Source organism: Colossoma macropomum, unplaced genomic scaffold (genome assembly GCF_904425465.1).
Source record: "Colossoma macropomum unplaced genomic scaffold, Colossoma_macropomum, whole genome shotgun sequence".
Lineage (NCBI taxonomy): Eukaryota > Metazoa > Chordata > Actinopteri > Characiformes > Serrasalmidae > Colossoma > Colossoma macropomum.
The window spans coordinates 50,239,846-50,262,321 of NW_023494789.1; the positions used below are offsets into that span (position 1 = coordinate 50,239,846).

Genomic DNA, 22,476 nt, shown 5'->3' on the forward strand with positions numbered 1-22,476 from the left:
TATATATATCTGTATATTTAAGGCATGTTTAGGATAAAAACACTGCGGCGTTTTAGCGAAAAGTCAAACATTCGAGCATCTATATTAAATGTACTGTGGTCTAACTCTAAGACGAGCACTTTAAACGCCCTTTTCGAGCTGTAATTTTTGGAAAATATACCTTAACAACCAAAACAAAACAGCTCCCGTCCTCCCCGCCTTCCCGTCATCCACGGCGGCTCGCGCAGAGACACCGAGCGCCGTGACGTCAGCGCGTTTTGCGGAAGCGAACACGTGGGTCGCCGCAGTCCACGCTTCAGTTCGGCGTTTCGGTAAAAAAAACTCTTTTATTTCTTCTTTTTTAATACTAATAACAGGACGACGACTGTGAATTATGAATATATACGACAGAAACTGCTGCTACGCGCACATTACTGGGATGAACTGGCCGCTTAGTCGCCTGTTTGTCTGCTTAATGATCCGCTAACTGACTTAGCTTAGCTGTGTTTATGGAGTTTCAGCTCAGATGAGTTTGTTCACTTTTCACGTTCAATTATTTATCAGTTCAAACGGCTCTAAAGTCGTAGTAGATGAATGATTACACGGGGAAATCGCCTCAGGGTCTGAATGGTCCATCGTTCAGCTTTGCTGGAGTGGAGCTGCTGAACTTGCTAATGCTGGAGTGTCTCCAGGTTTCAGGTTGATTTGTCTTTTGAACAACAATGTCAGGACATTCATGCGTTGAAATGCTTGTGGTGAGGCTCAGATAATGACTCTACAATAAATAAGTAAAAATAAAAATACAAGAAAATACTGAAACTGGAGTATATTAAATATACGTAAAATATACACAAAATATACAAAAATTGTAGAGACAGGAGGGACCTGTGTAAGGATGTAAGGGAAAAATAAAATAAAAATAAAAAATCATCTCTGCTATGTACAAATATATTTATATTAAACAGATAATCTGTGAAGAATATATACATTTTAAAGTGACTTAAGTGACTCAGTGTCATTGTTATTTAAAGTGACTTAGTGTTAAAGTGTTATTGTCCATAGCAGAGATATGATATGATAGTAATGCTGACAGAGTGACTGAGTGAGATGGTAGTTTGGATGAAGGACCCACAGCTTCACAGCTTGTTCAGAAGTCTGACAGCCTGTAGGTAGAAACTGTTCATTAACCGGGTTGTTCTGGCCTGGATGCTGCGGAATCTCTTGCCTGATGGCTGGATGGTGACCAGGCCGTGTGCTGGGTGAGGCTGTCTGACCGGATCTTTTTGATTTTCCTGAGCAGCGGGACTGGTAGACGTCATGTAGGGCTGGTAGCTTGTTGCCTATGATGGCTTCTGCCGTCCTCACCACTCCTTTAAGGGCCAAAGTTATCTCTGGCAAAGTTAAGCTGAAAGAAAGTTTTTCTTGTCGTTGTTGCCTTTGTTAATGTCACACCATGGCGTGGTCATATACAACCTGAGGTCATTTAAGACCAAATCAAGCTATTATTTGGGGGAAACAGGGCTTGAGAATGAACGTAAGTGAGCTGGGTGGTTGTTGTAACTGTCTCTAACTGTACCGGTGTGATTGTGTTCTCCAGTTTCTGGCAGATTTCAGTACATCTTCAGCGTTTGATCAGAGATGGCGGTTCGAGCTTCATTTGAGAAGAACAATGAGATTGGGTGCTTCTCAAAACTCACCAACACATACTGCCTGGTCGCAATAGGCGGGTCAGAAAACTTCTACAGGTGAGTCTTCTTGGAGCTGTAGAACATCAGACCTCTCAGGCCATAGCCAGGGAGATTACTATGTATTTACTTACTGTACTATTTATATTGTACACATATACAATGTTAAATATGTGTGAGTGTTTTTGTCAAAATGTATATGTAAATGTGTGGATTCTATGTAATTTGACTGTGGTCTTCAGTGTCTTTGAAGGTGAACTGTCAGAAACGATCCCAGTGGTCCACGCTTCCATAGCAGGATGTCGGATAATTGGTAGAATGTGTGTGGGTAAGTTTAAGTGTAGTTGGCAGTAGTAATGCTCTGATACTTTACACAAATCTTAAAACTGAAAATGCTTTAACCTAGTTGGTCATCCTTGGTTTGTTCACGCTGTAATAGTTTTGCAAAACAAAGCATATGAGTATGTTTCAAACTGACCATTATTTGGGATAAACTAATTAGGATTCATCGTTATTTAGGGGTATCCAAATGTAGAAATGATCCTCAGAGCATTTGTCCTGTGAATATGTTTATCTTCTGATAATTCTGCCAATTCTGATATTCCTCAGAACCTTTGTCTTCTGATAATTTAGTAGTTGCTTTTTCAGTGCATGGAACCAAAAAACATAGCAAATTGACCCATTTACAGTGTCAGCATAGCTGATCAGATCTACTGATCCCTCAAATTTCCACTATTTTAATCGTACATATTTGTCAGAGGAGGTACTAAATGAAGAGCCATTAAAGACTGTTTCAAGCAGATTGAGGAACATCTGTATATTTTTCAACTGATAAGTGAAGCTGTAAGAGTCTTTTTGGCACCTTCACACTATTTTGGCATTTGTAGGTGAAGTTGGGGAAGTAGAGTTAATTGTTAATTTTGTTTTTCATTAAAAAGCTGGATTTGGATCAGTGAGTTTTAAGCCACCTTAAAATGATTCATTTAGGCGACGTTCACACTTCAGGTAAAAGTGGCCCAAACTTAATCCTGTTCTTCTTATCTGACGCAGATTTGTTTACACACCTCATTTGTACACCTTATTTTGGAGGAGGAAAAGTTTTTCAGAATCCACTTAAATTTCAGGAAAAAAGATATTTTGGGAAAAGAATAAGCAAAATAGTCGAGGGAGGTTCACAGAGTCTCTTTATCCAGTAGATATCACTGTTTTGGCACTGAGATTTCTAGCATTCTTCCTCAGTTAAGGTAAAGAAACTGAGCTTCCTTTCTCTGTGATCAACTTCCACAATTAAAACAAGCACAGAAATGTACTGTTTCATTTCTGTAAACTTTGTTCAGTGTGGTCTGGTTGAGCGTCTGCTGTTTGTCCTCCAAGTTTAAAGTCACAGTTCACTCAGATGTTGTGAAAGAAGTTATTAATCTTAAGGAAATCTGGAGGACAGCTGTGTTTGTTGGATGAGCTTGTTCAGAGTTTTTGCACATGCTGGTCAGTTCTGCAGTGTAGTCTGTTCAGACTGATGTCAGAGACATTAAGCATTAAAAAGAAAAGGTAAATGACAGTGAGATTTGTGCAGGAAATCAGTTTTGGGCCACTTTTACTTGATCATAGCTTTAGTCTGAAGTCTTTGGCTTCGCTGTGTCTCAGCCTTTTCTGTTATATGTTGACTGTGTCTAAAGTGGTGGTTAAAATATGAACTTCTTAATCCCACAGGAAACCGTCACGGCCTTCTTGTACCCAACAACACAACAGATCAGGAGCTGCAGCACATCAGGAACAGCCTTCCAGACTCGGTCCACATTCAGAGAGTAGAGGAGCGTCTGTCCGCGCTGGGGAACGTCATCGCCTGCAATGACTATGTGGCTCTAGTCCATCCTGATCTCGACAGGGTACGAATCGTTTTGGACTCGATATTCTGTTTAAGACAGACACACATTTTTTTCTTAGATTAGTTTAGATGGATAGATAGACAGATAGACAGACACTTTATTGATCCCGAAGGAAATGTAGCAGTCACACAACACAGCACAGTTATAAGGGTGGTACAGTATAAACCAGAGGTCACTAATAGGTGGACCGCAGTCCGAGTCCGGACCCAGACACTGTCCTATGCGGACCTGGACCTATAACCGATAAACTATGGAGAATTATTTAATTTTGCTGGGGTGGTCCTATTTTAATCGGCGTGACTTTTCTAGTCTTTACGGTACCATTTAGCATTACGATGAGCACTGAGACTCGAGTGAGTGACGCACACACAGGGGAGGGACGAGGCGAGAAACAGCAATCGGAGAAGAAAGTGAGTCAGAGGGAAGTTATTCCACATTGCGTGCTCTAAAAAGAGAAAACTGACAAATATTGTTGAAATATGACTGAACTGTACTTTATTTGATTTGATATTCAGTTGTTGACAATATAAGATGCTGATATACCTACTAGGCTACTTCAGTAAACAGTATATGGCACTGAATCATGGTGCAAGTTAGACATTATGATGTTCTGGACCTTTACTTGAGGAAATTTTCTCTAACTGGACCTTATTGAATTTTAATTGAAGACCCCTGATATAAACAGAAGAATGTACAGGCTCAGCAAAATTCTAAACTATACATAAATCTATCTCGCTTATTACAAAGAGGCAGGAATATATACAAAAAAACCTATCTACAGGCATATATACCACTAGGAATATACAAAAATATGCAGTAAGATCAGATCCTGAGATAAAAAGGCAGTGCAATAATAAATGTACAAGGAGGTGCAGGTAACAGCATATAATGACGATACTGAATAAATATGTGCATGTATTGGTAGCATGTAAAGTGTCCAGATGTTCAAGATGTGCGATGAGGTCTGTAGAAGTGCAAGATGTACAGTAAGGTGTCCTTATGTGCTGATAGATAAAATGAATCTATGATTTAGCATAAGAGATTCAGTCCTCATCTCTCCTCTTCCCTCTTTAAGATTGTGTGCTTACAAAAGTATCATTATAAATCTGAAAAATTTGGCACAGGTTAAATGTATGTAGTGATGTTTGGTGTACTGCTTGTAGGGGTGGATAATATGGCAAAAAGACATTTTCGTAATATTGTTTTACTGAAGTTTCATAAGTTGAAACAGACAAAACATTTGTAGTGACACAAAAACTAATAAACACAGAACAGTAATTTTTAATGTTTCTGCACTGCAATAAATCCAGTTAAACAGGAACTGTTCTGCTCTTTTTGTGATGAACGACGCAGGTCAGTGTTTTTTAAAGAGGAATTCCACCAGATTTTCCAAATTCCTGCATGATTAAATGGTTAAGATGTAAAGAAGGTCATTCAGAGTGGTCCAACGTGAAATGATTCACATTCATGGATTGAATTATGTCGAAGTTTAAAAAGTTGGTGGAGTTTCCCTTTAAGTACTCACTGTTTCCACAGTATGCTCGGAATATCATAACGTGTTTTAATTTATCATTAAATATCGTCATATTTCCCACCTCTAACTGCTTGACTCGTGGAATTCTCAGTTTGGTTAACGTTACACGTTTACTGTGTTGTGCAGGAGACGGAAGAAATTTTGGCGGACACTCTCAAGGTGGAGGTCTTCAGGCAAACGGTGGCAGAGCAGGTGCTTGTGGGTAGTTACTGCGTCTTTAGCAACCAGGGAGGCCTCGTCCACCCCAAAACTTCCATCGAAGACCAAGATGAGCTCTCGTCGCTTCTTCAAGTGCCTCTGGTTGTGAGTAAATGTAACGTTCTTCCTTTTGTTCTCAGACTCAGGTGTGGGTCTTAATAGACCTCTGAAGCTGAATTCTGCAGTCAACTTCATGCTCAGATGAGGAACCCCAGGTCTAAGCTGGTTTCCTCTGTAGTGAACAATGAACAATGCTTTAGAGTGTCAGTAAAATACATTGATACGTTTTCTGTTCACTTTTCCCCAAATATCACTAGATACTCTGAATTACGAGGTCATATGGAGTCAGAATGCAGATAATGCTGTTACACTGCAGTAATGCAAGCTAACATATGCATTTATTTGATGTCTCATGAAAGTAAGTCTAATATTGGTCCTAAACACTGTGGTCAGACATCACCAGCTAATTAAGCTACTTGGATAAATCTGGCTTCTTTGTGTGGTGACCCCATGGAGGTGCAGTGTGTGAGATTTAGGGGGCTCTATTAGCAGAAATGGAATATATATACACCGATCAGGCATATCATTCTGACCACCTCCTTGTTTCTACACTCATTGTCCATTTTATCAGCTCCACTTACTGTATAGGTGCACTTTGTAGTTCTACAGTTACAGACTGTAGTCCATCTGTTTCTCTGATACTTTGTTAGCCCCCTTTTACCCTGTTCTTCAGTGGTCAGGACCCCCATGGACCCTCACAGAGCAGGTACTGTTTGTGTGGTGGATCATTCTCAGCACTGCAGTAACACTGACGTGGTGGTGGTGTGTTAGTGTGTGTTGCGCTGGTCTGAGTGGATCAGACACAGCAGTGCTGCTGGAGTTTTTAAACACCTCAGTGTCACTGCTGGACTGAGAATGGTCCACCAACCAAAAATATCCAGCCACCAGTGTCCTGTGGGCAGCGTCCTGTGCCCACTGATGAAGGACTAGAGGATGACCAACACAAACTGTGCAGCAGCAGATGAGCTATCGTCTCTGACTTTACATCTACAAGGTGGACTGACAAGGTAGGAGTGTCTAATAGTGTGGACAGTGAGTGGACACAGTGTTTAAAAACTCCAGCAGCACTGCTGTGTCTGATCCACTCGTACCAGTGCAACACACCCTAACACACTACCACCACGTCAGTGTTACTGCAGTGCTGAGAATGATCCACCACCCAAATAGTACCTGCTCTGTGAGGGTCCATGGGGGTCCTGCCCACTGAAGAACAGGGTAAAAGGGGGCTAACAAAGTATCAGAGAAACAGATGGACTACAGTCTGTAACTGTAGAACTACAAAGTGCACCTATACAGTAAGTGGAGCTGATAAAATGGACAGTGCGCCTTTCGCCTTTTTTCGCTGAAGACGTAGAAAGAAGAAGGATCAGTGATCGCTGCCGGTGCTTGATAACTATTTTGTGCTGTGAAAAGTTTGCGAACCCAAGTTTTAATAGAAGGAGAATCATATTTATTGTTTAGCACACAAAAAAGCAAGGGATGGTCAAAGAACCGTCATTGTTGTTGAAAAAGGGAAAACATGAAGAAGCGAAATCGAAATCAAACACTAAATCGGGACAGGCGACAGCAGAAACCTAATGGCCACGTAAGTTCTGCTACATGCTTGGAAAGGGAGCATGAGGGAGGGGGATCCAGCTTGCTGCAATCTGCAAGCTCACCACTAGATGCCGCTAAAGTCTTACACAGTGCACCTTTAAATGTGAATTGAGAAGAAATGAACTAGGAAGGAACATGAAATACAGCTTCCAGATTTTTACTATTTAATTTGATATGCGCCAGGCTAGACAATCAGCAGTGTTAAGGCCAATATTTACATACACCGATCAGGCATAACAGCTGGTGTTCTGTAATAGCTACTGTTCTAAATTCAGTCCGTGCTGAAGTTGTCATGGAGACCAAACAGGTAAGAATTCAGAGTTGAGGTATTTCTGTAAAACAGCCCCAGGTTTGGAACATTTTGTTTACCACAGGGTGACAAAAGTGATTTTTTTAAAAATACAGTTCATTTTTGCCTTTGAGAAAACAGCTTCTGTAAACCGGCATGACGCTCAATACAGAACGATGATGATGCAGTGGGTGTGGCTGAGATGAATTATGCAATATTACAAAGAAACTCAAATCTTCTGAGAGTCCTGTATGACTGTCTTGTCATTACTGTCATACATAACATCGGTCTGTGGTCTCGGCTGAAGCAGCGCGAGTGACGATCCTCTTCTCTTCAGGCTGGAACTGTAAATCGCGGTAGTGAGGTGATCGCCGCCGGCATGGTGGTGAACGACTGGTGCGCCTTCTGCGGGCTGGACACCACGAGCACGGAGCTGTCAGTCATCGAGAGTGTGTTCCGGTTGAGTGAGACTCAGCCCAGCGCCATAGCAACCACCATGAGAGACTCGCTGATTGACAGGTACGTCCAGGCCGGTGTGGTTAGAACCACTTCAGTATCGCTTTAGTGTCTTTGCTGAGGAAAACCACAGATTCTCTCAGTTGTCTTTGGTGAAAGCTTTAAGTGGAAGTCTTTGTGTGGCTGCTGGACTGTTTTCAGGGTCCAGCGTAATTCGTCCACTTGGAACTATAAGGTTCTGTCTGTGTTCTGAGCAGTTTGGAGAGATTGAGTTTCAAAGATTTTGGGTTCCACACAGCAAAACTGATGTGGAATGAGTTTCTTTCATACATGAAAATGACAGACAACCTAAATTCTAAATGTACAAAATCAGAATCCTGTAAAGATTTGTGAGTTTTTTTGGAACAGGTCAAATGCAGACAGAACCTTCTAATCATAAGAACTCATTCAGCTTGGACTTATAAGGTTCTATCTGACAAAACATGAAAAGAAGCATCGATTTGCAAGGAACACAAACAGTTTATACTTGTAATTTGTTTTAAAACATACAGTTAGTGTATCAGAGAGTCTACATTATCCGAAAGGTACATTTAATGCTTTCTGACATTTTTATGACATTTATTTTTAAAAATTCTCATTTTAGGATAAATCATCTCTTTCTTATTCAAAAGAGCACTGCAGATTAAGAGTAAAGTTCAGTGCGAAATATTTTGTCCAGTGCAGAGGTCAGTTTTAGGTGGGAATCATTAGTTTAAGTTTTCATTCGTCAGACAGAAACCAGCTACTGTAATGAACTGTCCCAGCAGGTCAGTGTAGCTGGTCAGTCTAAAGGCAGTGTGAGGTTTTGATCAGAAATGGGACTCTAATGAGCCAAAATGTCTTATTTTGGGAGAAAGAAGAAAAATAAAAGATGAAAAGTTAATGTTTGTTGTAATTAAGACCCATCAGTTCAAGTATTTACTATTTAATTACCTTTAAGACTCAATATTTATAAAATTTAAGACAATAAGACTTTTTAAAGGACTGTAAGACGACAGGCAGAGTTTCAGCCACATGTTTTTTTTATGTTTCAGTAAGTTTTATAAACTTTTCCAGCGGTCACTGAGCAGAGCGGTGACATGACAGAGAAGCAGAACCTGATTGGTCCTTTTGTGTGTATTCAGAGTGCTGATTGGCTCACAGATAGAACCTTATAGAACCAAGTAAGAGTTTGACTTTGGGAGATAGAACCTTTTTGCTTTTCTAGATAAAGAGTTAAAAAATGCACACAACAAAAAAAAACACCTCACATGAAATTAAGAAGTTGTCACAGAATAAAAAACGTGAATAACTCAGAACCTTATAATTCCAAGGGGACGAATTGTAAAGGGAAAGAAGTCAGGCTGAGTGTGAAGGATGAGTCTTTCCCAGCGCTTGCAGAGTGCTGCCCAGTAGTGCTGGGCGATAATTACAAAATGCAATATTACAGTAGTTTTTGTCTTTTAAGACAGTTTTAATAAAGGGAATGAGCCTGTGCTTCCTGAGTGATACTACACTAAAATAATGTCTTAGAAACCTTACAGAGCTCTGATTGGACTGTTTTGTTCTGTTTTCTTCTCTTAAAATGAAACCAAATGGGAACCTTACACAGTATTGTAAACGTTCAGTAGACAGAAAAGACATCAGCAGAAAGAAAATTTACTCTTTATTTAATTTTTATGAATTTTCAACTGTTCTTTCAAAACCGTCTGAAGCTCATAGTACACACTGCAGTAATCTGTCAGGTCCAGGATACTGCCAGGTCCAGGATACTGCCAGGTCCAGGATACCATCAGCAAACACACAGAACACAGAACTGAATAACTAAAGTTACAGCAACACCACTATCAGCTGCTTTTTATGAACGTTTCATGATGAATGGACCAATAGAATTTACAGTAACCTAAGAGCTTTTTGCCTTCTGTAAAGTTATTTTGGAAACAGATTTTTGTTTGTTGTGGACAGTAATGATGTCGCTTTTAGCTTTTACCTTTTACCTTTACATCATGCTATACTGGTGTAGATATATGTGTAGAAATGAGTGCAGATTTGACCGTCCTACTGCTCCAAGTCTGATTCAGGACGACGACAAAACAAGCAGCGATTTGAGCTCCGGTGCGTGAAAATAAGCGCCGGTACACGAGTGCCTTATTTACATATCATTTGCAAAAGGCACGCCCCAATTTGCTTTCGTAAGTGCATAATTTACATGTCATTATTTATGCACATACTTCAATTGTGAGCCAATGAAACAAAAGTATTCAGCAGTTCATGAGCCAGTGGTTGTTCACAAGTGCACTGCTCCCCCTACTGGCCAGAGCATAAATACCTGACCTTTTTTCAGATAAAGTGGTGTGATTATTTTCAGAAAACACTGGCTGCTTGAGTCATCAGCTGTGTCCCAATTCAGCCACGAAGGCTGAACCGAAATGAGACAGTCTGCTCCACAGCGGGTTCCTGTTTGCACCACAGCACCGCTGTTCCCACGCTTACCATTGCGTCACGAAACGCCGCTCCTGTCAAGTGCTTTTAAAGTTTTTTAAAGATGGAGCCAGAAACGTTAATTTTATTTATTTTTATCTATAATTTTTTTCATTTATTAGAGCTGGAGATGCTTCTCTTTGTCGGCTCTTTGCTCCCTGAACAAAACGAAACGTTAGCGTAACTTTGTCTTCAGACCACATTGGCTTTTTTCCACATTTGTATCGTTCGCTATTCGACTCAGTTTAAGCCCAGTAATTAAAGTGTCTCCCCAGCCACCTCGCTCCTCTGCTGACACCGCCATATTCTCGAATCCTCGCCGGCACAGAATTAACCCCTGTTGGATCCTTTGTTGCCGTGGAAAAGGACACATTTCTCAGCTGCATATGAAATGGGACAGCCTAGACGCGCGGTTGTGACGCAGTCAGCCCCTGAATTGGGACGCTGCTGTAATATTGCAGTATATGAGCTTGTACTGTACTGCTAAGCTATGTTATGTATTATTAGGGAGTGTCGTACTGTATCAGTAGTACAAAGCAAAAGTCTTTAAATGGAAGTTACAGTCGCAGCATTTGTTTACATCATTGTGCAAAGTTACTAGTATTATCATGGGCCTCATTCACCAAAGCGTATTTTACTGTTATTGACAGTAATTTTGTTATGGACAGTTTGGTATTATTTAACTGCAAATCAAACCGGGTCAAATTTAAACTACCAAACGCGTTTGATCCTACAGATACACCAAAGATGAACCTGATGAATAAGAAAACTGATGGTGAAATTTGTGTGCACTTATTTTACGATCAGATTTGTCCGTACTCTGCTTTAAAGATATAAGGGTCCGTATATCGTCCAGCCCTGCTGGGAAGATCGCTGTTGATGTATTTCCAATGCTGATGGGAATCTTTTCATTCTTGTTTTTCAGCCTTACATAAACTGTACATGGATTTACGATGATTTGGAACTGGCTAAATACAAGATAAGGATGTGGACATCAATTGGAAAGTTCACCCCTCTTCCTCGACACGCCTCTCTCCGACGGACGGAGATGCTCTTTATACCACATGGAAACTTTGTAAGATTATAGTATGAACTGGTAATGTCAGACCAGATTTGTTGTATGGAATGTAAAGGCTAAGTATGTAATCTGTTGACATGTGCCAGATCTAATCCTGCAGAACAAAATGCAAGAAACTAACTTTACCATGTGAAGTTATCATTGTTAGGTATCAAATATCCAGCGGTTCGTCGTTTTAATGTCACTTCCATTTCCTTAAAAGCAGTGCACAATAAAGCCTTTCATGGTCAACACTCACTGAAGCTTGAATTCATGTTACAGTGTGTCAGTTTTCACCACTACACTGTTATTTAACTGTTGCCTTCTTCCAAAGACAATAGCCACGTTTACATGCAGCCATTAATAATCCGACTAATAGCTCAGTCGGAATACGTCCATGTAAACACCTCAGTCTGAATAGTCTAGTCTGATTGAGGCCATTCAGAATACAGTTTCTATCCGACTGATCGAGGTGGGTAATCCTGTAAATAATCCGTTAAATAGAAGAATAATATCCGTGTAAACGCCTGTATCTGATTACATTCCCAGTCGGAAAGTTTAAGTCCGTTCTGATCATGTTCGTCACGTCACAGTGAAAGTTTATACCGTTCAACATGTCGGAGCAGAAACTGGTCTGCAGAGGAGACGAAGTTTATGCTCTGATCTTTAAAAGACGGCGGTGGGACGGACGTCCAGCTTATGTGTCTCAGAAGACGACATCTTCCTCTCGGCCTTCTTTAATAAGGACATGTGAAGGACATGCGAAACGTTCTCCCCCACCCCCCGTTCTGTCAAAAACAGCACTGCTAAACAGCAGAGGGCGACCGTGAGCGAGTCCTCAGTGAATGGGAGTGAATGGAGCTCAACGGCTAAAAAAAAAATAGTTTCTAATCACTGAACCAGAACTTTCCTTTAATTTTAGACAGTAGAAGGATTTATTTCACTAAAAAAGCAAAGAAATCTCACCTGTATGTTTCCTTTTTTTCTACAGCAAATGGGTTTTGGGCTGCAGAAGGCGGCTGTTACTGCTACTGAGAGCTGATTGGTTGGCGAGCGGAGCAGCTCATTGGCTGTTCGCACTCAGACGTCATGAATATACATGAGGCGCTGTTTTAAACTCCTATAACTCGAGTTTAAAAGCTCTTAAAAATATAACAGCAGTGTTAAAATGTTTTATGCTGTTCTGTGTTCAGGAAATGAATGAATTCTTTTACATTAAAAATGTTTAAACATTTATAAACTATGATTTTACTCAAAAGCTCCATATCAACCCATTCATTTTGGACTCACTCAGGAGCGCCCCCTCTAGCGTTAGAGAAACCTGGAAGACATTGGAAATTCTCCTCTCTACGTCTACACTACGTGGTGCTGTGCGCATGCGTGTCATTCTGGATCTGGAATAAACACCTCAGTCTTAATCTATAATCAGATTGGCAAAAGTTTTTGCTTGTAAACAGCCGTTGTAGATCACATTTACAGGGAATTGCCACCAAATTTTGTACTCAATTCAGTGGTTAAGATGTAAATGCTGTCATTCAGGTACAGAATACACAGAAAACATGAATACATTTTTGACGAGTGGTTTGATATGAAAAGGTTCATTGTAGAGAAACTTATTGATATTTTACTTACTATCCAAAACCACCTGTGATCCAACACCAGTCTTGAGTTTTTATATGTAATGCTGTTGATGGTAAAATAGTGATTAATTAGGTTTCTTTGAGGACTGTTTTGCTTTAAACTGCATGTATCCCTCCACCATGAATGGACTTCAAAAATCTTATGCTAAAATCTTCTCAAAATTAGAATATTATAAACAGGGGTGGTAATACTACAAGTATTACAAGTACTTCTTTACTGTACTTAAGTCATTTTTTTAGGTATCTGTACTTTACTTGAGTATTTATCACTTAATACTTTTTACTACATCCAACAGTATCAGTATCAGTATCTCCCTTCACATATCAGCTGTTTGATTTAACTTTCATGTCGTCTTCATTTGGGTCTGCCTGCTGTGTCCAGGTCTGAAAACAAGTCTCCCTCCGTTCCTGGCCGTACTTAAAGGATTTATTTGATCTGATGTTCAGTACTGACTGCTAAAATAAAAATGGACAGTTTTTTTTTTTAGTAGAGATTCCAACAATATCCATCTCTAATTCTTGTAAAGAAAAGCAAACATGTAAACGTTTTTGGGTTCTCAAGATAAGTGGATTTTCGTGGATGATGCCTGCGGTTCTAGTATAAACCAATATATACGCTCAGTTTAATGGACCCTCATAAAAAGATGCTTTTTTTGAGATTTTTAATGAAAAAATGTTTAAGTACATTTATAAGCATGTGCTTTTATACTTCTATTTAAATAAAAAATCACACTAAAAAGTCACACTTCAACTTTTACTTAGTATTTTTACTGGATTAAAGGGCATTCACATTGTTTTATTGATCATAAAACAATGTGAATTCATAACCATTTCATGTAGTAACTTTCTGTGAGGGAGCTTTTAGAGGTGGACGTCTGGTTCCTATCACCACCACTGTGAACAATTCTGACTCTCTAAAATGGAGCGTTTCCATTAAAATACCAAATAAAGACAGTGAGGACATCAGGAGGGTTTGTTTGATATGTTTTACTGCCGTAGTAAATATGTCAAGCTGGAACACAGTGAAGAGGATTGTGGGAAAATGTGAAAGTGCTGTAGCGTGCAGCTTCACGCTGTGGTCGTTTGTTTCTTTGGTGCTTTGCTTTTTGTACATCTTCTGCAGCAATCACATTCAAGCGTGGTTTAGAGACACAACATTTAAAAACAATCATATAAAAAAAGAAGGGGGGGTGTACTTATGGTGAAAATCAAACGTCTTCGCTTAAAAGCAGTAGCATATAAAAAATGAAAAGAAAACAAAGGCATAAAAGTTTCTTTATGGCTTTTCAGAGCTGCACAGTTTCAGAATACACAATAGAAACATGCAAATTTGGGTCACAGACAACAAATACAACAGGAATAAATGTCTTAACCCTCTAGTGCACAATGTTGCCTCAGGGCAACAAAGCAATTTTACAATAACATCCATATTTAAAGACAACGACAGGGTTAACAATAAAGGGAACAGTTTGAGTAAGTCACTAAAAAGCATGTTCCTGGTCATACTGTCTCTTAGTGGGCACTTTTAAACCTCTTTAACATTCACCGTCCATTTTTCTTTGTTATGAGAATTTGCAGAAATGTATTTGTTGCCTAGAAGCAACACTGTGCGACACTGGAACGGATTTGACCCGGGCCAGGTCTCACGGGCCAGGTCTCACCACTTCAGGGAACACGCCTGTATATCATTTCTTCCCATTGTCACACAATGTTGCCTTAAGGCAACATACCCCAAAATGACCCCTCCACATATTATTTTGTAAAAAATGTTCTGATATGTAATAATCAGGTCCATTTTATGCAAGAAAAGTGGATTGCATATATATTTTTTTAAATTGCTGTCGTAAAACGTGCAGTAGAGGGTTAAATGTAACAAATGGAATGAACCTTATAAAGCCACATCATAAACATGAGTAATAAAAAGCAAACTACTGTGTAAAAATAAAAAGTGGTAACACATAGAAGGAAATACAAGGCGTTCCAAGTGACAAACAGAATGATGACCTTAATTTCTGGTGACCACTGATTTTGCACTGTGGTGCCGTCTCATATTCAGAGACACGGTGATCAGACTTGTCACCTGTTTGGTGTCCCCAGGCCTTCAAACGATCTTAGAAGTACAATACTTTTGGACCCAGTGCTGGAAGTGCAATGTTCCCTGTTCCTCTTGACCTTCACACCTACACTTTACGTCCAGAACCGTCCAGACGGTCCTTCTAAGGGCTGATTTCAGAAACTTAAAGGTGCTGATATAGAAGTTGACTTCTATAATCTCCATACAAAAGCATTAACTACATTTTTACAGGGTGTTAACAGTGAGTTCGTGCTGCAGTAACAGCCTCTACTCTTCTGGAAAGGCTTCTAGATGTTGGAACATTGCTGTGAGGATTTGATTGAGCATTAGTGAGGTCAGGTACTGATTTTGGATGGTCAGTTCTGGATCAAGCTGACTCGGCACTGGGCAGAGCATCCCATTCTATTGCACTCTTAAAAAAATGGTGCTTCAAGATTTCTTTAGTAAAGAAAATGGTTCTATATAGAACCATGAACACTCAGAGAACTTTTTGCATGGTTAGAGGGTTCTTTGCATCATAAAATGGTTATTCAGATGGACAAAGAATGTGCTGTAGATGGTTCTATATAGAACCTTTTTGAAAATGGTTCTATATAGCACCCAAAAGGGTTCTGCTATTGTTACAGTGTCAAGCTTTGAACAATAGCAGAACACTTTTGGGTGCTATATACAATCATCTATAGCACATTGTCCATTAATCTGAAGAACCGTTTCCTGTCGCAAAGAACCCTTTAATCATGCGAAAAGTTCTCTGAGTGTTCATGGTTCTATATAGAACCATTTTCTTTACTAAAGAACCCTCGAAGCACCATCTTTTTTAAGAACGCAATAGAATGGGATGCTCTGCCCAGTGCAGATAGTCAGCTTGATCCAGAACTGACCATCCATCATCAGTACCTGACCTCACTAAAGCTCAATCAAATCCTCACAGCAATGTTCCAACATCTAGAAGCCTTTCCAGAAGAGTAGAGTCTGTTACTGCAGCACAAACTCACTATTAACACCCTTCATTACAGAAGAAACGCTGGAGTCTCTCTGGAGTCCAGTTTCCTTCATTACTACAGTTCTACAGTCACTCCTCTGTAACTACAGCTGTATAGCAGGGTTTAACAACGCAGTTGAACATTTACAGTGAGCAGTACAGTTTATAGAGTGTTTATAATGTCAGTTCTCCAAATCCTTACCTCAGCTTTAGGGATGCACAATCAGGATCGGCTTAAAATCGGCAGATTTTTGGGTAACACTTTATTTGGATGGTCCACTTCGGATGCTTTGAGCTTTATTTAGTTTTTCATTTTGATTTCAGTTTAGCTTCAGTTAGTTTTAGGGGTGCAGTAATAGATTCAGTTCAGTTTAGTTTCAGTTTTAGTTGTTAGTATTATGATGGCGGCTGTAATATAATTGATAAGAGCAGAATAAAACGAACGCAGCAGACTGAGCTTCAGCTCGGCTCCAGCTTTCGATAAAGACAGCTGAACACAGAAGAGTTTCACTCTAAACTTTCATTCACACACTGAAAAAAAACTAAAACTAAAGTTTTCGTCTCAGTAGTTCTGTTTTGTTTTAGTCTGATTTTTTTAGTGGACATTATAGTTTTGATTTTGTGTTTATTCTGTCATTTTTATCTTCATTACAATTAACCAGCACATTTTTTCACTGCTAGTTTTTGTTTTAGTGACAGTTTTAGTGAACTATAATAACCCTGCCCACACCTGTCGCCTCCAACCTTCACTATAGCACTTTATTTGACTCGTTATTTCAATAGACAGCCGATTTGAGTTTAAAATGCCAGTTTGGCTAATTTAAGAGCAAATAATGTTATTTAAATTGTGACGTTGGGCTAACAGAAAGTCTGAAATGTGTTCATTTTGCCCACAGTGTGAGCTTTGGATTATCCGTCTGCAAAGAAATTGGAATCTGCCGTAACAAGTCATGATCGGTGCATCCCTACAAAGCTTAGGTGTCCAAATAAAACCTCCTGAAAATAAAAGGCAATAAAATAAGATGAAATGCTTTGGATATGATGATATTTATCACGTCACAATCTATATGCTTTCAGCAATAAAGGTAACTATGCAGTACAATACAGTAACACAATGACTTCGGCTGAGTACACGATAATCTGCAGCTGGAGTTTGAAGTGAAAGACACAAGCGTGGGTCATTCTTAAGGCTAGAAAAGGCCAGTGATCTATTTACCAGCATAATGAAACTAATTCTAAAACATCTTAATCTACATTTCCTCATCCAGCATATTTTGTTGCTCTCAAGCACTCAACACAAACTGGGACTCCTTAGTGATTTATCTATAAGTGCTCATGGCCATTAGCTACCCAGAGTACATCAATGTTCTCATAAAAAGAAGATTTTTACCCAGCGATCCAAGCTGTGGTCCTTGCTGATAGCAGTCAGTGGTCCAATCTGCTCATATTGCTTAATATTCTCCATACAGTGAGCTCCAAAGGTTTGACAAACAAACGACGAAGATGATTCTAATGTGTGGTGCTGAAATCTGTGTTCTAGAGTTCATATGTGGTTGATTTAGTGAGAAATATGTTTTAATTAAATCATATTAACCCTTATAAGCACTATTAAATTCCAATTTCAAAGAGTTAAAGCGCACGGATACGACAAAAAAAGCCATTCCTGAAACTTTTGGAGCTCACTGTAAATGCACCCACACCTGAACAATCACAGCTCTCTGTCTGAAATTCCCAGCAGTACTGATACTACTAACATTTCAGAACATTAAACATCCTAAATGTAACACAGTCGGTACTTTGATAAGCATCTATGATCCCCTGCTTACATGGATATTGGCAATTTTAAAATTCAGATATAATACTCTTCTTGTAAGCCTACTCATATTTCACTAATAAACAATACTGGGCCTGTAAACCACATTACACCATCAGTCAGTCCATCAGTCCATCAGTACGAGCAGGCAGAGAAAGGAGAGCACGGGAAGGCATCGGTGTGATAAGTTGCATCGGTGACCTCGAAGGAAGGTCAGAGTGAAGCGTGTTCAGCTAGTTGTTCTCTTCCTTCAAGTCAAACCTGAAATTGGGAAAATAAAAAGGCTCGTTAGACAAGCAATGTTTTCAGAGTTAAACTAGTGTCATGGTGTCTTTATGCATAAATGTGTCTGTGATTTATTTTAACTCGGATATAAATACGAATTATTGTATCTTACATTGATCAAATGTATTCATAAAGAAGATCTGAATTTCTGTTCATACAAAGGATTCTTCAAAATGTTTTTGCTCTTTGATGAGAAATAAACAGTGGTATATCCATTCGTTATAGGTTTAATGTAACGAATAATGATTGTGACAACCAGCCCCGCACAACATGTATTCAAAACCTAAAATCTCATCATACAAGTAAAACAACTACAGTGGCTGGAAAGTTTGTGAACCCTATAGAATTTTCTAGATTTCTGCATAAATTTGACCTAAAACTTAACACCTAATAGTAGATAAAAAGAACCAAATTAAACAAATGAGACAAAAATATCTGACTTGGTCATTTATTATTAAATGTTTATATATTTATAGTAAATGTTTGCTGCATGACAGAGTTCATTGTTCCATCGATGATGCCAAGCCATCCTGGCCCAGACGCAGCAAAACAGGCCCGAATCATGATACTACCACCACCATGCTTCACAGATGGGATAAGGTTTTTATGCTGGAATGCAGTGTTTTCCTTTCTCCAAACATAACCAAACCAGAACAGGACCAAATTAAACAAATGAGACAAAAATATTAGACTTGGTCATTTATTTATTGAGGAAAATGGTCTAATATTTCATATCTGTGAGTGGCAAAAGTATGTGAACCTTTAGGATTAGCAGATAATTTAAAGGTGAAATTAGAGTCAGGTGTTTTCAATCAATGAGATGGCAATCCGGTGTGAGTGACCACCCTGTTTTATTTAAAGAACAGGGATCTGTCACAGTCTGATCTTCACAACAGATGTTTGTGGAAGTGTATCATGGTACAGACAAAGGAGGTTTCTGAGGAGCTCAGAAGAAGAGCTGTTGATGCTCATCAGGCTGTAAAAGGTTACAAAACTCCACCAATCACAGTTAGACAGACTGTGTATAAATGGAGGAAATTCAAGACCCTCGTTACGCTCCTCAGGAGTGGTCGACCAACAAAGATCACACCAAGACCAAGGCGTGTAACAGTCCATGAGGTCACAAAGGAACCCAGGGTAACTTCTAAGCAGCCTGTCTCACAGTGGTTAATATTAATATTCATGAGTCCACCATCAAGAAAACACTGAACAGCTATGGTGTGCATGGCAGGGTTGAAAGGAGCTGCTCTCCAAAAAGAACACTGCTGCCTGTCTGCAGTTTGCTAAAGATCACATGGACAAGCCAGAAGGCTACTGGAACAATGTTTTATGGATGGATGAGATCAAAATAGATCTTTCTGATTTAAATAAGAAATGTTATGTTTGTAGAAAGGAAAACACTGCATTCCAGCATAAAAACCTTATCCCACCTGTGAAGCATGGTGGTGGCAGTATCATGATTTGGGCCTGTTTTGCTGCATCTGGGCCAGGATGGCTTGAAACAATGATCGAAACAATGAACTCTGAATTATACCAGCTAATTCTAAAGGAAAATGTCAGGACTTCTGTCCGTGAGCTGAACCTCAAGAGAACGTGGGTCATGCAGTAAACATTTACTCAATAAATAAATGACAAGTCTAATATTTTTGCCTCATTTGTTTAATTTGGTTTTCTTTATCTACTATTAGGACTTGTGTGAAAATCTGATGAAGTTTTAGGTCAAATTTATGCAGAAATACAGAAACTTTTAAAGGGTTCCCAAACTTTCAAGCACCACAGTACGTAATGTTTAGCTAGTTATTTTTTGTGCAGGGCATTTTGAACTTCCATTACATCTCAGTCTGGCTGATATTAACTATTTGATTTGTGAGATAAGAGAGCCAGAGTGAAATGTTCCCAACTGTGACTAGAAGTTCGAGGTAATTTTCTGCTGAAACTTGTTACAGAAATGCCTTTAAAGCCATTATAAGGGCAAATAGTGGCTTTCCGTGATTCCCAAGATCAGACCGTTTTCCAGACCATTTCCTTTCTCATGTTTTGTTTTTAACAGCAATATACACAACATAAAAATTACTCAGATAAATCAGAATATTCCTGCAGAAGTACTGACATGATGACCATGGTGAAAAGATGAATTGACAATGTACACAATTTTATTTCATGGTTTTCTAGAATTGCAGTGTTATTCACTGAGTCTATAACTGATAGGCTGTGTACGTCTGTGTATGCGTCACATAACTTACCACTGTGTGACACCTGAGAGGAGGTCAACCTGCGCCAGATCTATTTGCAGCTATAAAGATAAAGTTTATCATTAATTTCACAAAAATGACAGCAAGTTTAACAGTAATCACATAATACAAAATGCTAATATGTGGAATAAGAGAAATACATGGAGGAAAAACTTTGTAAGCTTCTATATTTACCCCTTAAAAAGCCACGGGCCCGACAGTGGGCACAAACTTTTATTACACATCTATAACCTAAGAATAACTCAACCTGTTGGCACTGGAGTCCCTGTAGTTACTGAATAATAAGCCTTAATATGTAATAAGCCTGGGATTTTCAGGGGATCAGCAACGACGGTGACAGGACGTGTCCCGTTCCGGTGATGGGAGTGAATTATCTACTACTGTCATCATATCTTGTATCTAAAGACGTACGACATGGAGTGAAAAACCCCCGACTCGACGCCTCTGACTTTTAAATGATCATTTCGGGCTTTGCAGGGCGACTCGAAGCAGCGCACGCTCACCATATTTTAGCCTGTTTAACGATAATGCTTTCACTTATTAATGAGAGTACTTAAGTGTTATTTTGGAAGATTTTTTCAATTCCAATATTATTGAAATTCAATATTCTATTATTCAATTTTGGTCCATTCATCATAAAATTTACACACAGTGGAAAAGGGCAGCAGGAATATGTCAAAAATTGAAAAACGACAAAAATGGAGATATGAGGTTTTGTTCCGACAGCAGTGCTATGCTACTCACGCATTAGTCACCACATCACAGAAAACGGGTCCTTATCCTTAAGTTTATTTGTTAAAACATTTACTTTCGGGCAGGCCTGTGACAATCATGAAACGTTAGCTGAGCATTAACTGCCATGTAAATAATAATTAAATGATTAATAATTTGTCTTTTTTGTTCATTGGATGTAACTAGTACAAGCTTGAAGTGACCAAATTGGCTTCTCAGCTATGTTTTCTTGGCAGTTAACAGGTTGTACTGACTTTAAATGCTACACTACACTGTTGTTTGCAGCACAGACACAAATCACGTAGCGTCAAACAAAGCGACATTTTCTCTTGAGTAAGCAAAACACTCGCTCTGCTAGCATACATGCTAAATACATCAGAATTAGCTACACAGCTAACAAGGAAAACACTGTCACTCACAGTGCCCACTAAATGTGTTAGAGCACCAAGTTAGAAGTTAGAAATGTTCTTGTTTTCACTGAACATCTGATTATGAATTTACATGAATTTGTCTTTCTTTTATTTTTTGCATTTTCCCCCAAATTAGTCGTATCCAAATCCACCCACTAGTCAGGACCCAATAACGCAATACCACCAGCGCTACCACCAGGCTTCCTCTGAGACCTGTGAAGCGCCACAGCATCTGTTCGAACTGCCGCTCATGCAACGGGACTGGACAGCCGAACGCGCTCGGAGGAAAGCGCCAACCGCCAGATCTGTTACGCCAGCCAACAAACGCCTGCGCTGACTAGCATCACGCTGGGTGTTGGGGGAGAGGGGTGGGCCATCCTACCCACCCAGAGAGAGCGAGGACTCTGGCCACGGATGTAATGTAACGACAATACAACGACTCAGACCGTGGAAAATGACTGCAGTCAGCTTAAATCACTGCAATCATCCCAAACAGCTGTGATTAGGTGATGTGATGATTGAGACAGGCCTACTTTCAGGAGAACAAACACTGTCAAAGAGCCATCGATGCTCTCTAATGAAACCTAGGACAACACAGTGAGAGCGTCCATTCACCGACTGACCTGACCAATGACGTCTTTGTCTCGGCTCATGAAGGACGAGCTGTGCTTCAGACACACACTCAGCACCCGCTGCCGAGCATCGTCCACGCTCAGATCGAACTCGAACCTGAGGAACCATTCAGTCAGCATTATAGACTGAACAAACATCTGTCACTGTGTTTTAAAGGGAAATTCCTCTGATCTTCTGAATATTTAAATCGTTGTGATGTAAACAAAGTAAATCAAAGGGGTTTAATATGAAATGCTTCACTTTAAAGTCAGAACTGTTCACAGTGGTGGTGATAGGAACCAGACGTCCACCTCTAAAAGCTCCCTCACAGAAAGTTACTGCATGAAATTTTTAAAAAACACACTGCCTGACGTCTCAGACACTGTTTCATTAAGCTCTGTAGGTGAGATTTTGGCTTGAAACCTATTTTTAAAATC

General features: G+C 39.6%; 2 protein-coding genes across 2 annotated transcripts in view; one reads left to right on the forward strand and one right to left on the reverse strand.

Annotated features, from left to right (window-relative positions):
* Positions 1-218: 218 nt before the first annotated feature.
* eif6 (eukaryotic translation initiation factor 6) lies at positions 219-11,501 on the forward strand. Its single transcript, XM_036571571.1, has 7 exons — positions 219-311; positions 1,577-1,724; positions 1,907-1,992; positions 3,375-3,550; positions 5,211-5,387; positions 7,565-7,746; positions 11,108-11,501. Exons 2-7 carry the CDS (start codon positions 1,618-1,620, stop codon positions 11,115-11,117), a joined length of 738 nt encoding a protein of 245 aa, XP_036427464.1. The 5' UTR covers positions 219-311; positions 1,577-1,617; the 3' UTR covers positions 11,118-11,501.
* A 5,051-nt stretch (positions 11,502-16,552) lies between these two features.
* The window catches only part of esyt1b (extended synaptotagmin-like protein 1b), an 83,619-nt gene continuing 77,695 nt past the window's right edge, over positions 16,553-22,476 (reverse strand). Inside the window, exons 38-40 of the mRNA XM_036571572.1 lie at positions 22,051-22,156; positions 20,277-20,326; positions 16,553-18,009 (exon numbers count right to left, since the gene is read on the reverse strand). Coding sequence (XP_036427465.1) covers positions 17,982-18,009; positions 20,277-20,326; positions 22,051-22,156 — 184 coding nt within the window. The 3' untranslated portion in view covers positions 16,553-17,981. The remainder of the gene's footprint in view (positions 18,010-20,276; positions 20,327-22,050; positions 22,157-22,476) is intronic.

What these genes read in the sequence shown, in the direction of transcription:
- eif6 (XM_036571571.1), top strand. Translation starts at nt 1,618, where the DNA reads ATGGCGGTTCGAGCTTCATTTGAGAAGAACAATGAGATTGGGTGCTTC. An exon ending in GGGTCAGAAAACTTCTACAG is followed by an intron (nt 1,725 to 1,906) that starts GTGAGTCTTCTT and finishes TGTGGTCTTCAG; the next exon opens with TGTCTTTGAAGGTGAACTGT. An exon ending in AATTGGTAGAATGTGTGTGG is followed by an intron (nt 1,993 to 3,374) that starts GTAAGTTTAAGT and finishes TTAATCCCACAG; the next exon opens with GAAACCGTCACGGCCTTCTT.